The 18,721-nt window shown below is 42.8% G+C and overlaps 1 protein-coding gene across 2 annotated transcripts in view; it reads left to right on the top strand.

The window, feature by feature from the left end:
• Nucleotides 1-18,721, top strand: part of abca4b (ATP-binding cassette, sub-family A (ABC1), member 4b) — a 325,020-nt gene that overhangs the window by 21,256 nt on the left and 285,043 nt on the right. For both annotated transcript variants that reach the window (XM_051933275.1, XM_051933274.1), the window contains exon 4: nt 13,130-13,271. In XM_051933275.1, the coding sequence (XP_051789235.1) occupies nt 13,130-13,271 (142 nt within the window). The remainder of the gene's footprint in view (nt 1-13,129; nt 13,272-18,721) is intronic.

The raw sequence follows: 18,721 nt of genomic DNA, 5'->3' as shown, positions 1-18,721 counted from the left end.
GAAGGTATTTTTGTTGGTTCTCGTCATCAATGGCAAGCAGTTCAAAGATCTGCTAGTGGGATCGGAGGAAATCATGTGGAAGGCATTCAGGGATGTTGTTGAGAATTTTGTAGGTAACTACTGGGCATAGAACTCCATCCAGCTGGTTGTGAACGTCAAGCGTCAAGCATACAAAACCATGAAGTACAACATGTCAGTAAAGATTCATTTTCTGCTTTCATGCTCAGACTTCTTCCTTGGTAATCTCAGTGCAGTCAGTGATTAAATGGTGAACGGTTTCACCGGGTCATTGAAATAATGGAAAAGCGGTATGAGGCTAAGTGGAACCCATCAATGCTGGTCGTCAGTTGCTGAACTCTGCAATGGGGCAGCTTCAGATACCGAGGACAAACGACAATCGGCAGCAAAACTTTTTATCTCATTTGAACTAATGCAACGTGTCAGCATCATGAAGTGATCGAACACGTTAAATTCAATAGAAATTACTTTCATGTTTCTCCAAGTTCTTCCAGTCAAGCCTAATGCTGTCTATTGTAATCACCATAAATATTTCAGAAAGCAAAACATTTAAAAAAATGTGTTCTCTGGTGTTTTTATAGGTCAGTCAGTCATTTTCCAACCCGCTATATCCTAACACAGGGTCATGGGGGTCTGCTGGAGCCAATCCCAGCCAACACAGGGTGCAAGGCAGGAACAAACCCCGGGCAGGGCGCCAGCCCACTGCAGAACACACACACACACACACACACACACACACCAAGCACACACTGGGGACAATTTAGGATCACCAATGCACCTAACCTGCATGTCTTTGAACTGTGGGAGGAAACCCACGCAGACACGGGGAGAACATGCAAACTCCATGCAGGGAGGACCCGGGAAGTGAACCCGGGTCTCCTAACTGCGAGGCAGCAGCACTACCACTGTGCCACCCTTTTTATAAGTGAGCATGTTCATTTTTATATTTGGAAAACATGACTGTCAAGGCTTCTGAGAGCTGGATTACAACATTGCCAATGAGCGGCCACTCAGGCTACTTTACCGTGTAGAGTATGCTGAGCTGTTTTATTGTGCGACTCTCAGCTGGTCCACGTTGAGCCAGTCTGGAGGGGTGTTCATGAGTGATCCATTGATTGTAGGGGGCAGAGTTTTATGTAATAAAAAACACGATGGAAAGAAATGTGATCCTGCCAGAAAACCTAAAGGTTTCTGAATTGAAAGTGGCAAATAAAAGAGTAAATCCTACTTCTCTTAAGGCTCTAATAACACAATAAAAGCCTACTTTGACTAAGCCTCTTTCTCAGGAATGAAAAAAAAAACGCCTCTCTGCCAACACACAGAAAATACGGGGTCAAAGCAAGATGATACAGCCTCATGAGTGCAACTCCGCGCCTCTCACTTCTGACACTTGCCAGAATCCGCCACTCCTCTTTTATATTACTTCACTCTCAGCACCATTGAGGACTTCTACTCGCCTCTCACCTCAAGTCCTGAAGTGGCAGGGGGGTGGTGGGCTGTGATCTTCCATAATGGCTGGAGGTCAGATCAGAGGGGAGGGGTCAATAAGTGTCTGAAAAGCCCTTAAGGCTGGTGCCAGACAAAGCCCCGAGCACTCACCTAACAGCGCTGCGAGAAAACAGAGGATCACAAGGGTGGCACTTACCTGAAGTACACTTGTGGATGGAAAAGCATCTTCTTGACGGGATCATCCTTACAAATGTGTGTGGGGTTTGGAGAAAATATATAGTTACACGACACTTACATGCATTGAGTATCCAAATTGGCACGACTGGTGTTTGACTTTGGATGTCTGCTCTGCAGTCACCAGGTTTCTCCATGCTTGGTGCTAAAGCTGCCAGGATTGGCTTCAGCCTACGGTGAACTTGATTAGAGAAGTTATATGTTATATAGATGATTTATTCACTGTTATTTTACTTCACTTGACCAAGAATAATTCATGATTTTTCATTATATTCTTCATTTAATGACCACGTCAAAGGTGATCTCAGGACAAAGAACTTCCCAAATGCTTACGCTGCAACCAGGAAAAAAAAGTCAAAAAATCCGAGTCTGTATCTAAAGAAGCTTCTCAAAATAAATTATCTCGGCTTATGTAAGCACTGCATCAATCCTAAGTCTCTTTGTGGTTTAGGGAGCTGTTTACATTTAATATCTTAAACAAATGTTGTAATTTCCAGGTCCAATATCTGCTTAGTTCTGCAAAAAAGCAGGTTTTTATTAAATAGTGATTATGCTGCACTCCTTTATAAGGGCAATAGCTTTAGACTTGAATTTAGGATGTATTAATAAACTAAATGTAGTATTCGTATATATATATATATATATATATATATATATATATATATATATATATATACAGTACTGTGCAAAAGTTTTAGGCAGGTGTGAAAAAATGCTGTAAACAAAGAATGCTTTCAGAAATATTAAATAATGATTGTTTATTGTTATCAATTTACAAAATGCAAAGTGAGCGAACAAAAGAAAAATCTAAATCAAATCCACATTTGGTGTTACTACCTTTTGCCTTCAAACCAGCATCAATTCTTATAGGTACACTTGCACAAAGTCAGGAATTTTGTAGGATTCTAGTCAGGTGTCTGATCAACCAATTCTACCAAACAGGTGATCATCAATGTCACACGTAGGTTGAAACACAGTCATTAACTGAAACAGAAACAGCTGTGTAGGAGGCTTAAAACTGGGTGAGGAACAACCAAACTCTGCTACCAAGGTGAGGCTGTGGAAGACAGTTTCATGTCATGGCAAGACTGAGCACAGCAACAAGACACAAGGTAGTTATACTGCATCAGCAAGGTCTCTCCCAGACAAAGATTTCAAAGCAGACTGGGGTTTCAAGATGTGCTGTTCAAGCTCTTTTGAAGAAGCACAAAGAAACGGGCAATGTTGAGGACTGTAGACGCAGTGGTCAGCCAAGGAAACAGTGCAGCAGATGAAAGACACATCAAGCTTATTACCCTTCGAAATCGGAAGATGTCCAGCAGTGCCATCAGCTCAGAAATGGCAGAAACCAGTGGGACCCAGGTACACCCATCTACTGTTTGGAGAAGTCTGGCCAGAAGTGGTCTTCATGGAAGAGTTGCAGCCAAAAAGCCATACCTCCGACGTGGAAACAAGGCCAAGTGACTCAAGTATGCACGAAAACATAGGAACTGGAGTGCAGAAAAATGGCAGCAGGTGCTCTGGACTGATGAGTCAAAATTTGAAATATTTGGGTGTAGCAGAAGGCAGTTTGTTCGTCGAAGGGCTGGACAGTGGTACAATAATGAGTGTCTGCAGGCAACAGTGAAGCATGGTGGAGGTTCCTTGAACATTTGGGGCTGCATTTCTGCAAATGGAGTTAGAGATTTGGTCAGGATTAATGGTGTTCTCAATGCTGAGAAATACAGGCAGATACTTATCCATCATGCAATACCATCAGGGAGGCCTATGATTGGCCCCACATTTATTCAGCAGCAGGACAACGACCCCAAACATACAGCCAAAGTCATTAAGAACTATCTTCAGCGTAAAGAAGAACAAGAAGTCCTGGAAGTGATGGTATGGCCCCCACAGAGCCCTGATCTCAACATCATCGAGTGTGCCTGGGATTACATGAAGAGACAGAAGGATGTGAGGAAGCCTACATCCACAGAAGATCTGTGGTTAGTTCTCCAAGATGTTTGGAACAACCTACCAGCCGAGTTCCTAGAAGAGTACCTAGTGTACCTAGAAGAATTGATGCTGTTTTGAAGGCAAAGGGTGGTCACACCAAATATTGATTTGATTTAGATTTCCCTTTTGTTCATTCACTGCATTTTCTTGATTGATGAAAATAAATGATTAACACTTCCATTTTTGAAAGCATTCTTTGTTTACAGCATTTTTTCACACCTGCATAAAACTTTTGCACAGTACTGTATGCATATGTATATGTGTGTATATATATATATATATATATATATATATATATATATATATATATATATATATATATATATATATATATATGGTTGAAATAGTTTACTGTCAAATAAATGCAAAGAGTACACGACACGTGTTTCGCCCTCATTCTGGGCTCATCAGGTGTACACACTCCACTGCACTCCCACTCGGGAATCGAACCTCGGACATCAGCGTCAGAGGCGATGCCCCTAACGTTGCGCCACGGCGTGTGGTTCGTTTATTTGACAGCATGTAGATCGGGGTAATTACATTCACGGCATTCATAGTCTGTGTCACAATCTGATTGTATGGGTGGTTACCTACCAGGTAACGCTTGTGGTTGGCCAGCAATCTGCTAACATCTGCCACGGTGCCCTCAGTTTGTGAGGAGCAGATCATAGAATGGTTGAAATAGTTTACTGTCAAATAAATGCAAAGAGTACACGACACGTGTTTCGCCCTCATTCTGGGCTCATCAGGTGTATACACTCCACTGCTATATATATATATATATATATATATATATATATATATATATATATATATATATATATATTGTGGCTCCCGGCTGGGGTTCATACCCGGCTGGGACACCCAGGAAGACAGGAGGAGAGCTTATGCCTCCTCCAGACCACGAGGGGGCGACTGCCCTAGTTGTATTGGTGGCCACGGGTACAGGGCTTGGAAGCTCAACCCTGTAGGGGCCCGTGGTCACCGCCAGGGGGTGTCCCCGTGCCTGGAGGACCCTGGACCCCAACACTTCCACCACACCAGAAGAGAGGGGACACCTGGAGTGCTTCCAGGGAGACAGCCGGCACTTCCGCCACCCTGGGGCGTGTCCGTGGGAGAATGCCAGTGCACACCTGGAGTACATCTGGGTGGAGATAAAAGGGGCCGCCTCCCTTTTTATTCAAGGCTGGAGTCGGGTTGAAGAAGGACCTGGTTAGAGAAGAGAGAGAAGGAGGCAGTCCGAAGAAGTGGCATAGTGTGGTTGGCCTGGACTTTGGGGGAGATTGGGGTATTGTGGCACAAGAATTGTAAATAGGACTGTGTAAATAAATGTGTGGTGGTGCTTAAAAACATGTCTGCCTGTCTGTGTCCGGGGCTCTTTCCACACTGGCGTAGTCGGTAGGATGCTCTACCTGATACAAGGTGGGGACCTGTTTCTAAAAAGAATGTTGTGGATGGCCCGGTGCAGCAGGAGAGGCCCAGGGATTGTTATTTGCACCATAACCCGGTAGTGCGTCTTAATCACAGCGACACAAGGAATGACGTGCTTCCAGGGTGAAGAAAAAGGATTTTTATCTGACCCGGAAGTGTCCCATGTCACGTGGACAGAGAAGGCGCAACACTTCCAGGTCAAGGACTATAAAAGGACGATGGGAAATCCCAGACGCTGAGCTGAGTTGGGAAGCAGGGTGGCTAAGCGTCTGTGAGTGGAGGATTGTTTATTATTGTAGTGATTATTGTTTATTGGAGTGGTGTGTAGTAGTGGTGCTTTGTGCACTTATTTATAATAATAAATATTATTATTATTGGACTTTTATCTGGTGTCTGACGTCTGGTCTGAGGGTTCAAGGAGTCGATAGGGCCTCTATTGTCACAATATATATATATATATATATATATATATATATATATATATATATATATATATATATATATATATATTTATTATGCTGTATATATATATATTGTAAATGTCGCAGGAAATGGACAGGCCACATTAAAAGAAACTGGAAGGTCAGGCTCTCTGACCAGATGGGAACAAGAATCCTTATCCGGCAGGGAGGCCAGTATATTGGAAGGACCAGGGGAGACAACAATATCTGGGTACTGCATTCCCCAATACACAAGAGGGATTCAGGTCCTCTTCGCATACTCACAGGGCATCATAGGAGCTGGAGTTGCAGAATACAGCCCTGTTGGGTTCTGTGGGTGCCACCAGGGGGCATTGCAGGGGGATATGGTCCCTACTTTGTGTCACTCCCATGTGAATTGGAGGTGCTTCCGAAGGACCCTGTCCTAGCCCCAGAAGTACTCCCAGGTCAAAGATCAAATTAGCCGCTTCACCTTGATCAGGAAGTCAGAGTCAGGAGGTGGTAGACGAGGCTTGACTGGAGAAGTGTGAAGGAAGAGGAATGTCTTCTGTGCTTCTTATACTTTGATTGTCTTAAACTGCGTGTTAAGGTAATGTTTATTAATATAAGGGACTTTATTGAACCCATGATTAATTTGGGTGTGATTTTGTCTGGGGCTTGGGGCTGAGTGGCAACCCTTACTGGTTACTATACAGTTTATATATATATAGTGATGTGTGGGTCACAGATTTGCACAAGAGAGAAGGAGGTCAGTCCAGGTTTCTGAAAAAATCATCTTTATTGTTGTGAAGACAGGAGCATTCTCAAAGCATTTATTCAAATGAAGTCTGTCACTTAATCACACGCAGCATAGAAGAGGTGATGGTGTCGTCATCCTGCATTTGCTCCCTTCTCACATAAAAAGAACATATAGCCTTCCAGCATAAGAGAGAAGACAGAAAGAAGGGAGCAAGTCCAGATAAGTGACCAGTTTTAAATATTCCTTGCATCAACTGTCATGCAGTTGCACCCACCCAAACACACACACACACACACACACACACACACTGTAAGTACCTGAGTGGATGGACTGGCTTTCGCAACTGGGGTTGAGGATAATTGCCTACCCGTCCGAGAGGTTGCAATGTAAGGATCACAGAAATAGAGGCGCAACCCGACCAGGATGATCTTCAGTTTCTATCCCAGTTGTTATGTACAAATAATGGATGGATAGTGAGGGACAACTGGATATTGTAGTTTGTCCTCCAGCACGAGAGGTGGCAGTGCTCCTCTGAGTGAGTCTCAGTTCAGACACCCTCAGATTTGCCTGGGACATGTTCTGCAGAAGAGCGATCTGGGTCTTTAGGTGCCAAAAGGGGACGCTGTGAGGAATGGACCTCCCTATTTTGGGGATTGTCTGTATGACCCAGAAGGGCTTCCACCAAGCAATGCCGTGACAATAGGAGCTCTCCTGAGTCTAACATCACACCTCACTCAAAGAGTCAGAATCAGGAGGAAGAGAACATTGCTTGCAGGGGAGTAGTTGAAAGAGATGCAAGAACTTACAGTATTTGTGTGAGTATACTGTGCTGGTCTGACTTAAACCTGTTAAGGCATTTTGTAAATAAATGTAACTTTAACCTGAAATTGCATTTGGTTGAGTTGTTTCTGGTGTTTGGGGCTGTGGAGCGCACCCTTGTAGCCACAACACGTACGCGATGGATTCGAAAAGTATTCACACCCCTTCACCTTCAGCAAACTTTATTGTGTTGTAGGTTTAATTTAAAATGGATACATTTGCCATCAGTCAACAATAACAGTAACAGTAACTCATAATGACAAAGTGAAAACCTCTTTTCAGTGTGAGATGTAGTCCGAACACCATCAGACAGACACCGACAGTTCTATAAAACACACGGTTTATTTACAGTTTAAACCCTACACACACACAGTGCCCCGCACCAGTCACCCTTACACGGGCCTTTAAACGTCCGTGGGCTGCCTTTCTTCCTCTCTCTGGAGCTTCGTCCTCCTCCTGCACCCGACTCTGGCTCCCTGACTGTAGAAAGGCGGCCTCTTTTATGCTCACCCGGATGTGCTCCAGGTGCTCTCTGACGTCCTTTCGTCCTTTCACTTGTTCCGCATGAGCACCCGGAAGCACTCCGGGCATCCCTGGAAGGTCCTCTGCCAACCCTCCCAGGTGGCCACGGGCTCCAGTGGGTTTGAGTCTCCACGCTCCGTCCCTGTGGTCCCCACACTACCCAGGGCGGTTGCCCCCTCGTGGCCCGGGGGATGTATAGTCCGCCTCCCTGTCCTTCCAGGCGTCCCAGCTGGGTTTGACCCCCAGCCGCCTGCCACATCAGAAAGGTCTGCAAATACTGTATATACTCAAGTATAAGTTGGGTCTTGAAACCCGAAAAATCGATCATAAAATCAGACCCCGTCTTATACTCCCGTTCAAAAATGTGACACACATTTTTTTTTTTTACATCTTCTTTCCTCCTCCAATCTTGCATCAGTTTCTCAGTTTCTTTTGTTGCAGCAGTGCACTTATCAGTTTCTTTTACTAATTCAACACCATTTAATTTAGATCCAGCTTCATATTTTCTTCTGATCGAGTGCTCCATCGTAGATAAGGGATGCTTTGACAATAAAGGTGTATGAGGGTGTGAGATACAAAAAACACAAAACAGTGCAAACGTTGCTTCAGAATAGTTTGGATATAACTGTGTGGTCACGTAGGCACAATAGAGAGAGCTTAGGAGCACACGCTGATACAGCGCATTGCTGCACCCGCATAGAAAAAAGAGACGGTGTGCTCCGTGGTTACTCTGTCAGGTGGGCGTTAGCATATCATAATCTCTTGGACCAATAGCGTGAGTTTCCTGCATTCAACTTATATGACCGACATTATAAAATGCCAGAAATTATACGTTAAAATCAAGTCCCGACTTACCTGTGAGTATATACAGTATTTTAAAATTCAAAAACTGAAATCTCTTATTCATATAAGTATTCAGACCCTTTGCTGTGGCACTTGAAATTGTTCTCAGGTTCTTCCTGTTTGCTTTAATTTTTAATTTTCTTGGAGATGTGTCAAGATTTGGAGTCCATCTCAGGCAAACTGCCTTGATTAGGCATCATTTAGAAAGACACACCACTGTGTATAGAAGGTCACACAATTCACACTGTATGACAAAAGCCTTGCCATGAAGTCCAAGGAGCTCACTGTAGACCTCAGTGGTAAAACTGGGGTATACAGTAGATCAGGGCAAGGTGGCAAAGCATTTCTAAAGCTCTGAGTGTTCCCAGGAACACAGTGGCCTCAAGAATTGTGAAATGGTGAACATTTGGTATGACCAGGATACTGATCATGGAGGTTACTATAATAGAGCATCAGAAGTCCTCTGCTGAGATGGGAAAACCTGTCAGAAGGACAACCATATTAGCAGAACTCCAACAGTCAGATGCTTACGGTAGATTGGCTAACTCCTGCTTGGAATTTGACAAACAGACTATAAAGGACTCTGAATGCATGTGAAAAAATAATCTCTGGTCTGATGAGAAAAAAATTGAACTCTTTGGGCAGAACTCCAGCACTACGCCAAGTAAAGACCAGGCATTGCTCATCACCTTTCTAATATCATCCATGTGGTGAAGCATGGTGGTGGCAGCATCATCTTATGGGGGTGCTTTTAATTGGTTAGAGACGGGGAGACTGGGGAGGAATGATGGAATGGAGAATGCAGCCAAATATAGAGAGATCCTTGAAGAAAACCTGCTTCAGAGTGCATGCCACCTCAGACTGGGGCGACGGTTCATACAGACAAGACAAGATTGGAGTGACTTCAGGTCAAGTCTCTGGCTGTCTTTGAGTATCCCAGCTAAAGCCCAGACATAAAGCTCACAGAACATGTGTGGACAGACCTGAAGATGGCAGTTTATAGATGCTTCCTATCCAATCTAACAAAGCATTAGAGGACCTGCCAGGAAGAATCAGATAACCTGCCCAAATCCAGGTGTGCAAAACGTGTCAAGACACCCCGAAGAAGGCTCAAAGCTACCAAAGGGGCTTCTACAAAGCTCTGAACTAAGGGTCTGAATACTCGTATGAATGAAAGATTTCAGTTTATGATTTTTTTTTTTAATAAATTTGCAAACCTTTCTGAAAACATGTCATTATGGGTTATTGGGCATGGACTGATATGAAGAAATGGCAAATGTATCCATTTAAATTTAAATCTGTAACACCATAAAGTGTGCAGAAAATGAAGGGGTCTCATACTTCTTGAATTCACTGTATTCTACACACACACACACACACACACATGCACACACACACACACACACACAGATGCATATTGTCTTATATAATACGCTACCATGCCAGTCCGTTTGTCTGTCCAGGATTTTAAATCATCTGTAGCCCGCAAACTGTTTGACCCATTGACCTGAAATCTGGTACACATATACTACGTGACGTCTACTGTACACTTTCGGGTTGATGATTGACCTCCAAGGTTATTCCTCTTTTTATTTTTATTTTATTTCTATTGTAGATTCAACTCGTAGCAGCGGCCAGCAGGCCATTCTCATCCCTACCACCTTCGCCATCACTTCCCCTACCACTTCATATCTTAAATCATTCTTGAGGTAGAATGAAGCTTAAGTGAACAATTAAAGAAAACGTACTCAGTAATTGCAACACAAACACTGACTTAATCAGTTTTAATGTGAAAAGATGGCAACGAAAGAAGTTAAGAAGCGGGCCGCTAAGGTGGAGAAAAGAAGAGCTGCTCAGGAAGCAGCAAGCGCATCAACCTCTGAGCAAATGAATGTTAAACGTACAGAGAAAGAGGATGAAAACTAGGAATGCTCAAGTCAAGTGTTTTCAGTCCACGTTATCGTGCAGTGCGCTGTTACTGGTATATATATAAGTTACTGAATACTGACAATACTGGCAGAATGTGTTTGTTGTGTATCAAATTAGGGGATTTATGGAAAAGACTATTTGACAGTCAAGAATGGCACATCATTTTTCCATTGTACAATTTGATTTTCAGTTAAATGCCATATCTCTAATTCTTCGCATAGCATCTTATGATGATGTGGACTAGGAATGACACTTTGTAAAATACTCAGCGCTGCTTGCTCACAGTCCCAGGGTTCTGCCTTTAAGTCCCACGAGGTCACTGTCTGGGTGCAGTCTCCATGTTCTCCCTGGGTCACTGTGTGTCGTTTCTCCAGGTATTTCCACTTCCCTCATAAATCTCAAACCAGTTCAGTTTTGGTAAACTGGTGACTGACCAATCATGACTACTGGTGAGTGTGTATCTGTGGTGTCCTGTCAGGTCCTGTGCAGGGCTGGTTATTCCATCTAATGTTTTTAGGGCACTTCAGTTGAATTAGTGGGGGAAATTTGGAAAATGGATAGAGAGATGGTTGTTTAAGATGTAAAGTCTTAGATGACTCCACTTGCTTTTTCACTGCAGATGATAATAATAGATAATAGATAATAAAAAAGAAGGTTGTAAAAGCACATAAGTGCCCAGATTTCCTTCCGAACGATTTCATGTGAAGAATTTTTTAATGCTTGGCAATGTTTGTCTTTACAGGCAATGAAAATAGTAATGGCAATATTTTATAATATGTTAGTATATACAGCATGTATAAATATTTATAAATAATAATTTAAATATAAAACAATCAAAGAGACACATTTTACCTTGGGCATTCATTTAAAGACACTTGTGGTTTCATGTAATAAAAGGCCAGTGTCTGCCTGCATAGCCTATGTAGGTGTTCAAAAAATGTTAAAATTGTGTGATGCTGTGAATGCGGTGAACGGGTCCTCACTGCTGGACGTGGGGTGAGGCGGAAGGCCGCAATGGTCTGGGGCTTTGGTGTTAGTAGGAGTTCTGCACGAGAAGGAACTCCAGCTGGATGATAGGATCTGCATGTGGCAGAGCAGATGACAAATAAGGAGTCAAGAGCCCCGATGGTTCACATGTGGGAAAGGCAGACGTGTGAAGGAAAATGGCCAGCGATCATCCCGAGTGTGTGAGCAGTGAGAACAAAGAGAGATAAGGCCCAGCTTGTCTTGGTGTTTGTTAGCAGTGTATTTGTTTGTTTTTGTCTTTTTGGTGGCATTCCCCATGGCCCCTAACAATAACAAAATTGCTATTTGTGCCACTGGTGTTAAGAGATTTGCCAGTTGAATGTTATGATGGTAAACAGTAAATACAACCAGCTGTCTGAAAATGTGATGTCTGTGTTATGTTATGTTACGTTTGTTTGTCTCCTTCATTCCCATGCTTATTACTAGCAAATAAGTTAAAATGAATGGGACCGCTCACATCTAATGGTGAGCCTCTCTCATATGCTAAGAGTCAGATATCTGTCCCCACCCCACCCCATCCCATTCCGTGCCATGGGTGAATACGGGTGCATTATGCTCTCTTTTCCAGGTGCCCCGAATGTAATGTTTTGGATTAAAGAATTTTAGATGGCCATCTTCTAGGATTAATGCAATCACGTAAGAATAGATAGATGTGTTTCATCCAGGATGGTGTACATCTGTGGCACAAGTTGCCCTAAACGTTACATGTTCTTCTTTATTCCTAGATTATTTGGAAACTTGAAATACCTGGGCATCTTTCTCTCAAATGGCCTTGCACACTGACTTGAAATGTCTCTCCCACAATTCTGTACTCAGTGCAAGTTGCCAGTTTGTGACTTTGCAGCATTTCAAGTATTAATCTTGCCATAGGAGGAGGAGGAGGTTGGGATAACCCATTACTGCAACCACCACACGATGAACCACGTGGATTGGGACACCTCAGTGCCACGGTAGAACAGTGTGAGGCTTTTTTTAAAGTGGCCATAGTGCCACTCATGCCACCTTCCCCCCTGTTTTCCCTGTGGAGGACCTCAATGCAGGGCTGGATGCAGATTAACGTCATATCCAGGACAAAGCAATTGCAGGTTAAGGGCCTTGCTCAAGGGTGCAATGGAGTGGAGTCACTTCTTGCATTTTACAGGATTTAAACCAGCAACCTTCCAATTGCCGACTCAGATCCGTAGCCTCAGAACCACCACTCTGCCTGTGCATAGGCTTTCATTAAAACCTTTCTCAGCTATAACTTACCACCCAGAACTTTCTGATGTTTGGCCTTTCCCATGTATTTGGCTTTGTGCACATCCTTATAGGCCTATCATGTGAGAAATTGCATCATTTCAGCACTGTCATATTTAGATGTTTCTGGCTGTAGAGCGTCAATACATATGGAAAGCTACACTCATAGCAGTGTTTCCAGAAGTCTCTTCTATAATGCATTGCCAATATAAAAACATCAATGGACCCTTCAGGCAGCATTCTGCAATATCAGCGCTCTCTGTAAAACTGGAAAGTGCAGGGTGGAAAGAATGAAGCGGTGCTTTTCAGATGACTCATGAGTGCTGGCATGAAAAAGCATGTCATGGATGGTTTATCTCTACAATGTACTGCTGACCATGTAGACTTCTGAGGAGTAAAAACAAATCAAGCTGTGTCAGCTGAATATGATTTTCTTCTCTGTCTTCTGCAGGTCATTTTCCCAACAAAGCCCTGCCTTCTGCTGGAGCCTTGCCCTGGTTACAGGGAATGTTTTGCAATTTTAATAATCCTTGTTTCAAATATGCGACCCGTGGTGAATCTCCTGGTGTGGTTTCCAACTACAACAATTCCATGTAAGTGTTCTTTTGGTTTTTTTCCCAGATACTTACCTCACTTTCATATTCTGCTGTACCCACATGCGTTTGTCTTCTCTCACATTGGGGTTGTGTTATTAAGGCAATGGGGACACCAGTACATCAATGATGAAAGCCAAAGGGAACATCTTCAGGTGTCTTTCAGGTTTCTGAAGTATGACATTCAGTGCAATAGTGCGCCACCTATAGGTCATTACTGGATAGGAAAACACTTTGGTGCTCAGTTAAGCACAAGCTAAACCGTTATTTGAAAGAGTGACTTTTCAGTTCAAGGATTGTCTTCCTGACACAAATGCAGTGTAATTAATGGGAATCTCACAGATGGCTCTGCTATCTTTGGCAAATACCACAAGTGGTCTGGTGGCTTAGGATTTGATCTAAAAACCACAAGCATGCAAGTGGAGTTCTCACCGCTTATTTGCTTCATGACTCAGAGCTCCATCTGTTCACATATGGAAACACATAAGTTACTTGGGTAGAAGCATCAGTTACATAAATAAATACACACATGGAGCAGATTATTAGGAACATCTGCTTATTCATGCAATTATTTAATCAGCCAATCATGTGGCAGCAGCGCAAAACATTAATAATAATAATAATAATTCATTACATTTATGTTAGAAGTTTCAGTTAAATGTGACGTCAGTGATTTTGACCGTGGCTTGATTGTTGGCGCCAGACAGGCTGGTTTGAGTATTTCTGTAACTGCTGATCTCCTAGGATTTTCACGCACAACAGCTTCTAGAGTTTACTCAGGTTAGGGGCACGCGCTGATACAGCGCATTGCCACACCCACCACATGACAAACCACGTCAGGATCCCAGATTAGGACCCAAGTGCAGCCGTGCAATGTTAGGTTTTTTATGGTGGCTGGACTGCCAATTTTGCCACCAACCCCCAGGTTTTTCCCTGCAGGTTGGAGGGCCTACATGCAAGGCTGGATGCAGATTAACTTCATAACCAGTACAGAACCCAGGACTCAACTTTTGGCGTTTACGGGATTTGAACCGGCAACATTCCGATTGCCAGTGAAGATCCCTAGCCTCAGAGCTACCACTCCGCCCCAAGAATAATACAAAAATATAGAAAATATCTTGTTGATGAGAGAGGTTAGTGGAGAATGACCAGACTGGTTCAAGCTGACCGAAAGGCTACAGTAACTCCGATAACCACTCTGTACAACTGTGGTGTGCAGAAAAGCATCTCAGAATGCACTGCATGTTGAACCTTGAGACAGATGGGCTACAACAGCAGAAGACCATGTTCAGTTCCACTTCTGTCAGACAAGACCACAAAGCTGAGGCTGTAGTGGGCATGGGCTCACCAAAACTGGACAGTTGAAGAATTGAAAAACGTACCTTTGGTTTGATGAACCTCGATGTTTGGCGATAGGATCTCACAAATGATAGGACCAGAATTTGGCACCAATAGCATGAATCCATGCACTCATCCTGCTTTGTGTTAACAATCCAGGGTGGTGCTGGTGGTATAATTGTGTGGGGAATGTTTTCTTGGAACATTGTGGACCCATTAATACCAGTGAATCATCATTTGAATGCTACACCCTATTTGAGTATTGCTGCTGACCGCATGCATCCCCTTCATGGCCACAATTTACTTATCTTCTAAATGGCTACTTCCAGCATGATAATGCATCATGCAACAAAGAAAAAGATGACTCAAATTGCTGTCATGAACATGATATTGAGTTCAGTGTTCTTCAGTGGCCTTCCCAGTCACTGGATCTGAATCCAATAGACCATCTTTGGGATGGGGAAGAATGGGAGATTTACAGCATGAATGTGCAGGTGACAAATCTGCAGAAATTACATGATCATGTCAACATGGACAAGAATCTCAAAGGAATGTTTTCAAAATCTTGGGGAATCCTAGTCATGAATAATTGAGGCTGTTTTGAGAGCAAAAGTAGGCCCTACCTAGCATTAATCTAGTGGTCCTAAGAGTCTGCTTAGTGAGTGTATAATGCCAATGTGAATGTGGTTTGACATTATTGCTCAGAGAGTTGTCGATTCATCTTCAACTTCCAGAAACCTGGGTTCAGTTCTCAGCCACATTCTGTGTAGAGTTTCATTGGAGTACAAAATTAATGAATTATGGGAGGTACGCTAGTAGTGCTAATAGTGTTGTCTCATGTACTTTTTCACAATACAGTGAAATTCCAACTTGTGTATGTCTGACCAACGTGCTGTTATGAATTGCAGACTTCACAAAACTCCAAAACTAGTCATCAAAACTCCAGTAAGGCCTAAAATGAAACATTATGCCTCCAAAACACAAAGTAAGCCTGGACTCCCAACCTAAAGAATGAGGCTTGCGGCCTACACACCAAAAAGTGGGAAAAGCGTATATTTTCAGTAGAAGTATGTCAGAAAAACGCTACTGGGGCTCCTTTATACCGACAGCAATACATCTTGTGGAAAACAGCCCGGACACAGAGATGTAGACATGGTTTTAAATCACCCAACACACGTTTATTTATACAATAACTATTATTTACAAGGTGCACACACAACCCCCAAACTCCCCTAAAGTCCAGGCCCTCTCACAGTGCAATGCCTCTCTTTGCCGCCTCCACTCCTTTCCTCCAAGACTCGGTGCACTTCCTCCCGACTCCAGCCATCGAATGGAGGAAGGCGGCCCCTTTTATCTCCACCCGGACGTGCTCCAGGTGTCTCCCAATTAGCTTCCGCCGGCACTCCCCAGTGTGGCGGAAGTACAGGCTGCACACCCAGAAGCACTCCGGGTGTCCCTGGTCTTCTTCCCCCCAGCACTTCCGGGTGTGGCAGAAGTGCTGAGGGCCAGGGCTCCTCAGGCATTGGGGCCCCCCCTGTTGGTGACCACGGGCCCCTATAGGATTGACCTTCCAAGCTCAGTTTCCCGTGGTCCCCAAAGCCACCAGGGCGGTCGCCCCCCCGTGGTCTGAAGGAGGCGTAAGCCCTCCTCCGGTCCTTCTGGGAGTCCCGGCTGGGTTCCACCCCCAGTCACCTTTGACAATCTGTATAATGACTCACTGTGACTGCCAAGTTAAAAATTTTCTTTCTTTTTAATTTTTTTACTTTACAATTATTCTGGTGTGTACTCAGACCAAAGTGTGTATATTTATTTACTTACTTACTTATTCACCTATTTATGTATTTATTTATCTACAGAGCTTCTGTAAAGCTAAATTCCCTCTGGGGACAAATAAAGTTTGTTCTATCTATCTATCTATCTATCTATCTATCTATCTATCTATCTATCTATCTATCTATCTATCTATCTATCTATCTATCTATCTATCTATCTATCTATCTATCTATCTATCTATCTAAGAGAGGAGGGAACCATGAAAACCCATGGACAGTGTTATGAAAGAACTGTTTAACATTTTTTTTCTAGTTATGTACAGTATTTGGATACATTGAGACTCTAGTTTAGGTTTTGCTGAGTCAAGGAATCTACTTGATAAGTTTATTCCTTACTGCAACCTCTAGTTTAAGGTTTTTCATTTTAATGTGGGCTGTTTTATCCATTATTTTGTTTATGTTATGATTGCCACCATTTTGTTTACCTATCACTAACATGCTAATGTGGTTACTAGGGACAGGGTCAAGGAGGTTGAGATCCTTATGCTAACTGTGCGACGAGTTACAAGGCCCCCCTTCAATTCACTTAGTTATTCAACTTTGTGGATCTAATCTAACCTTTTCCATTCCTTCTTTGCTGAAATCTATTTTCAGTTAAAGTACCAAGCTCAGACCCTTGTTATATATTTTTTTTGATTCACTGTTTGGCTCCGTGGCCACATCCATTTAATTTCCTGGTTTAGACCTTCATTTCATTTTAACTATGTCTCTTCTTCTTATCTGCCTTGAAAAAAATCTTCTAGCGGTTTTTAAAGGCATAACAGCCAAATATATAAAAACCAATGTTTTGATAAAAATAATAGCATTTATTCCCAAGAAATACTCAATAGTCAAAATATAGAATGTTTCTTCTAAGGAGGCAACTCACAAAACAATCCAAAAAAACAAAGTAAAGTCTTAAATGCAAGCAGAGAGTCTGAAATCAGAAAATCAAAATCAGAACCCACAAAGCACAAAGGGAATCCAAGAAAATGAGCTGAACAAAAGTCAACAGGTAAACAAATGTCTCATCATCGAAATGCAGCCCGTTCAGGGTTTATAAAGGCCAAGGTTCATCTCCACAGCTGCAACATCAGGGGGCCCTACCCCTTAGGCTCAGCATATAAAAGATAAGGAACATCACAAGCACAATAACTAACAAATTAGCTGAAAATGCAAAATTATTAATAAACAAGTGTGATAAGTGCTCCATGACACAGAACAGATTTCACATAAATAATCAATTTCCAAGAGTGTGCAGGCTCAGACTGGGTGCATGTGTGGGCATGACTGAGCTGCTCCAAGGTTGATTACAGTGCTTGGCCATGGTGCCGAAGCAGGAGCTGAGTCTGTAGACAAAATTTTTGGTGTACCGGTCTATCTAACTCCCTGTCCTCATCAATGAGTTGTGGATAATGGCTGAAGGAATGAGATCACAAGTTCAAGCAACAGAAATGAGGTTTCTTCAATGGGCTGCTCGGAGCTGACACTCAGTAATAAGTTGAGAAGCTCATTGTTTTAGGAGAACCGAGAGTAGAGTTGCTGCTCCTCCAGGAGCCATTTGACGTAGTTTGGACATGTTGTAAGAGTGACCCCCTGGAAGGCTGCCCTTAGAGGTTCGTCACACTGGGTGGAGACCCTACAGCAGACTCAGGACACGCTGATGGGATTATGCCTGTGTAATGGAAGAAATTAGATATACTATATTTTTATAAAATGCAAAGTTGACTGACTGACCAATTCACTCATCAACAAAAGCACTTTTTCGCTTTTAGTTAAAAAGTGGAAATTTGGCAGAATTATGCATCTATGTCAGTAGGTATCCACTAGCAAAGGACATTTCAATATGTAAATATTTAGGGGTAAACCCAGCTACAATAGAAAAACTAAATACACTTTGACTGCTTTGTTTGAAATTTGGTAATGTTAAAACAAAAAAAATAATTAGCTAACCCGAGTTTTTTTATATGTTGATAATAAAGTTTGAGTGAGTATTCTTAGCAACTATATCCTCTTTCTGCTGAGTGCCAAGAAGGAAGAGAAGAAATCACACAGAGAAGGAGGGCTGCTGCTTTGTGCAAATTAAGACCACTATCAGTAGCAAAGTGGAAGGACGAAAGTTCATCAAAGCTCAGGTTGCACCCTTGGACACACGCAGAACTCCTTATTCTGTTGCCTTCTTCTTACATCTCGCAAAATTAAAATTTGATGGAGTGGGGTAATGTTGTCCCCTTTGGATTGTCAAGCATACTTATTTTAATATACAGTACTTTGAAGAATGGGGTGGGGGATGAGGGATCC

This window comes from Erpetoichthys calabaricus, chromosome 10, assembly GCF_900747795.2.
Source record: "Erpetoichthys calabaricus chromosome 10, fErpCal1.3, whole genome shotgun sequence".
Classification (NCBI taxonomy): Eukaryota; Metazoa; Chordata; class Cladistia; order Polypteriformes; family Polypteridae; genus Erpetoichthys; species Erpetoichthys calabaricus.
The sequence above is the reverse complement of the archived record's forward strand: the minus strand, read 5'-3'. Positions and strand labels throughout refer to the sequence as shown.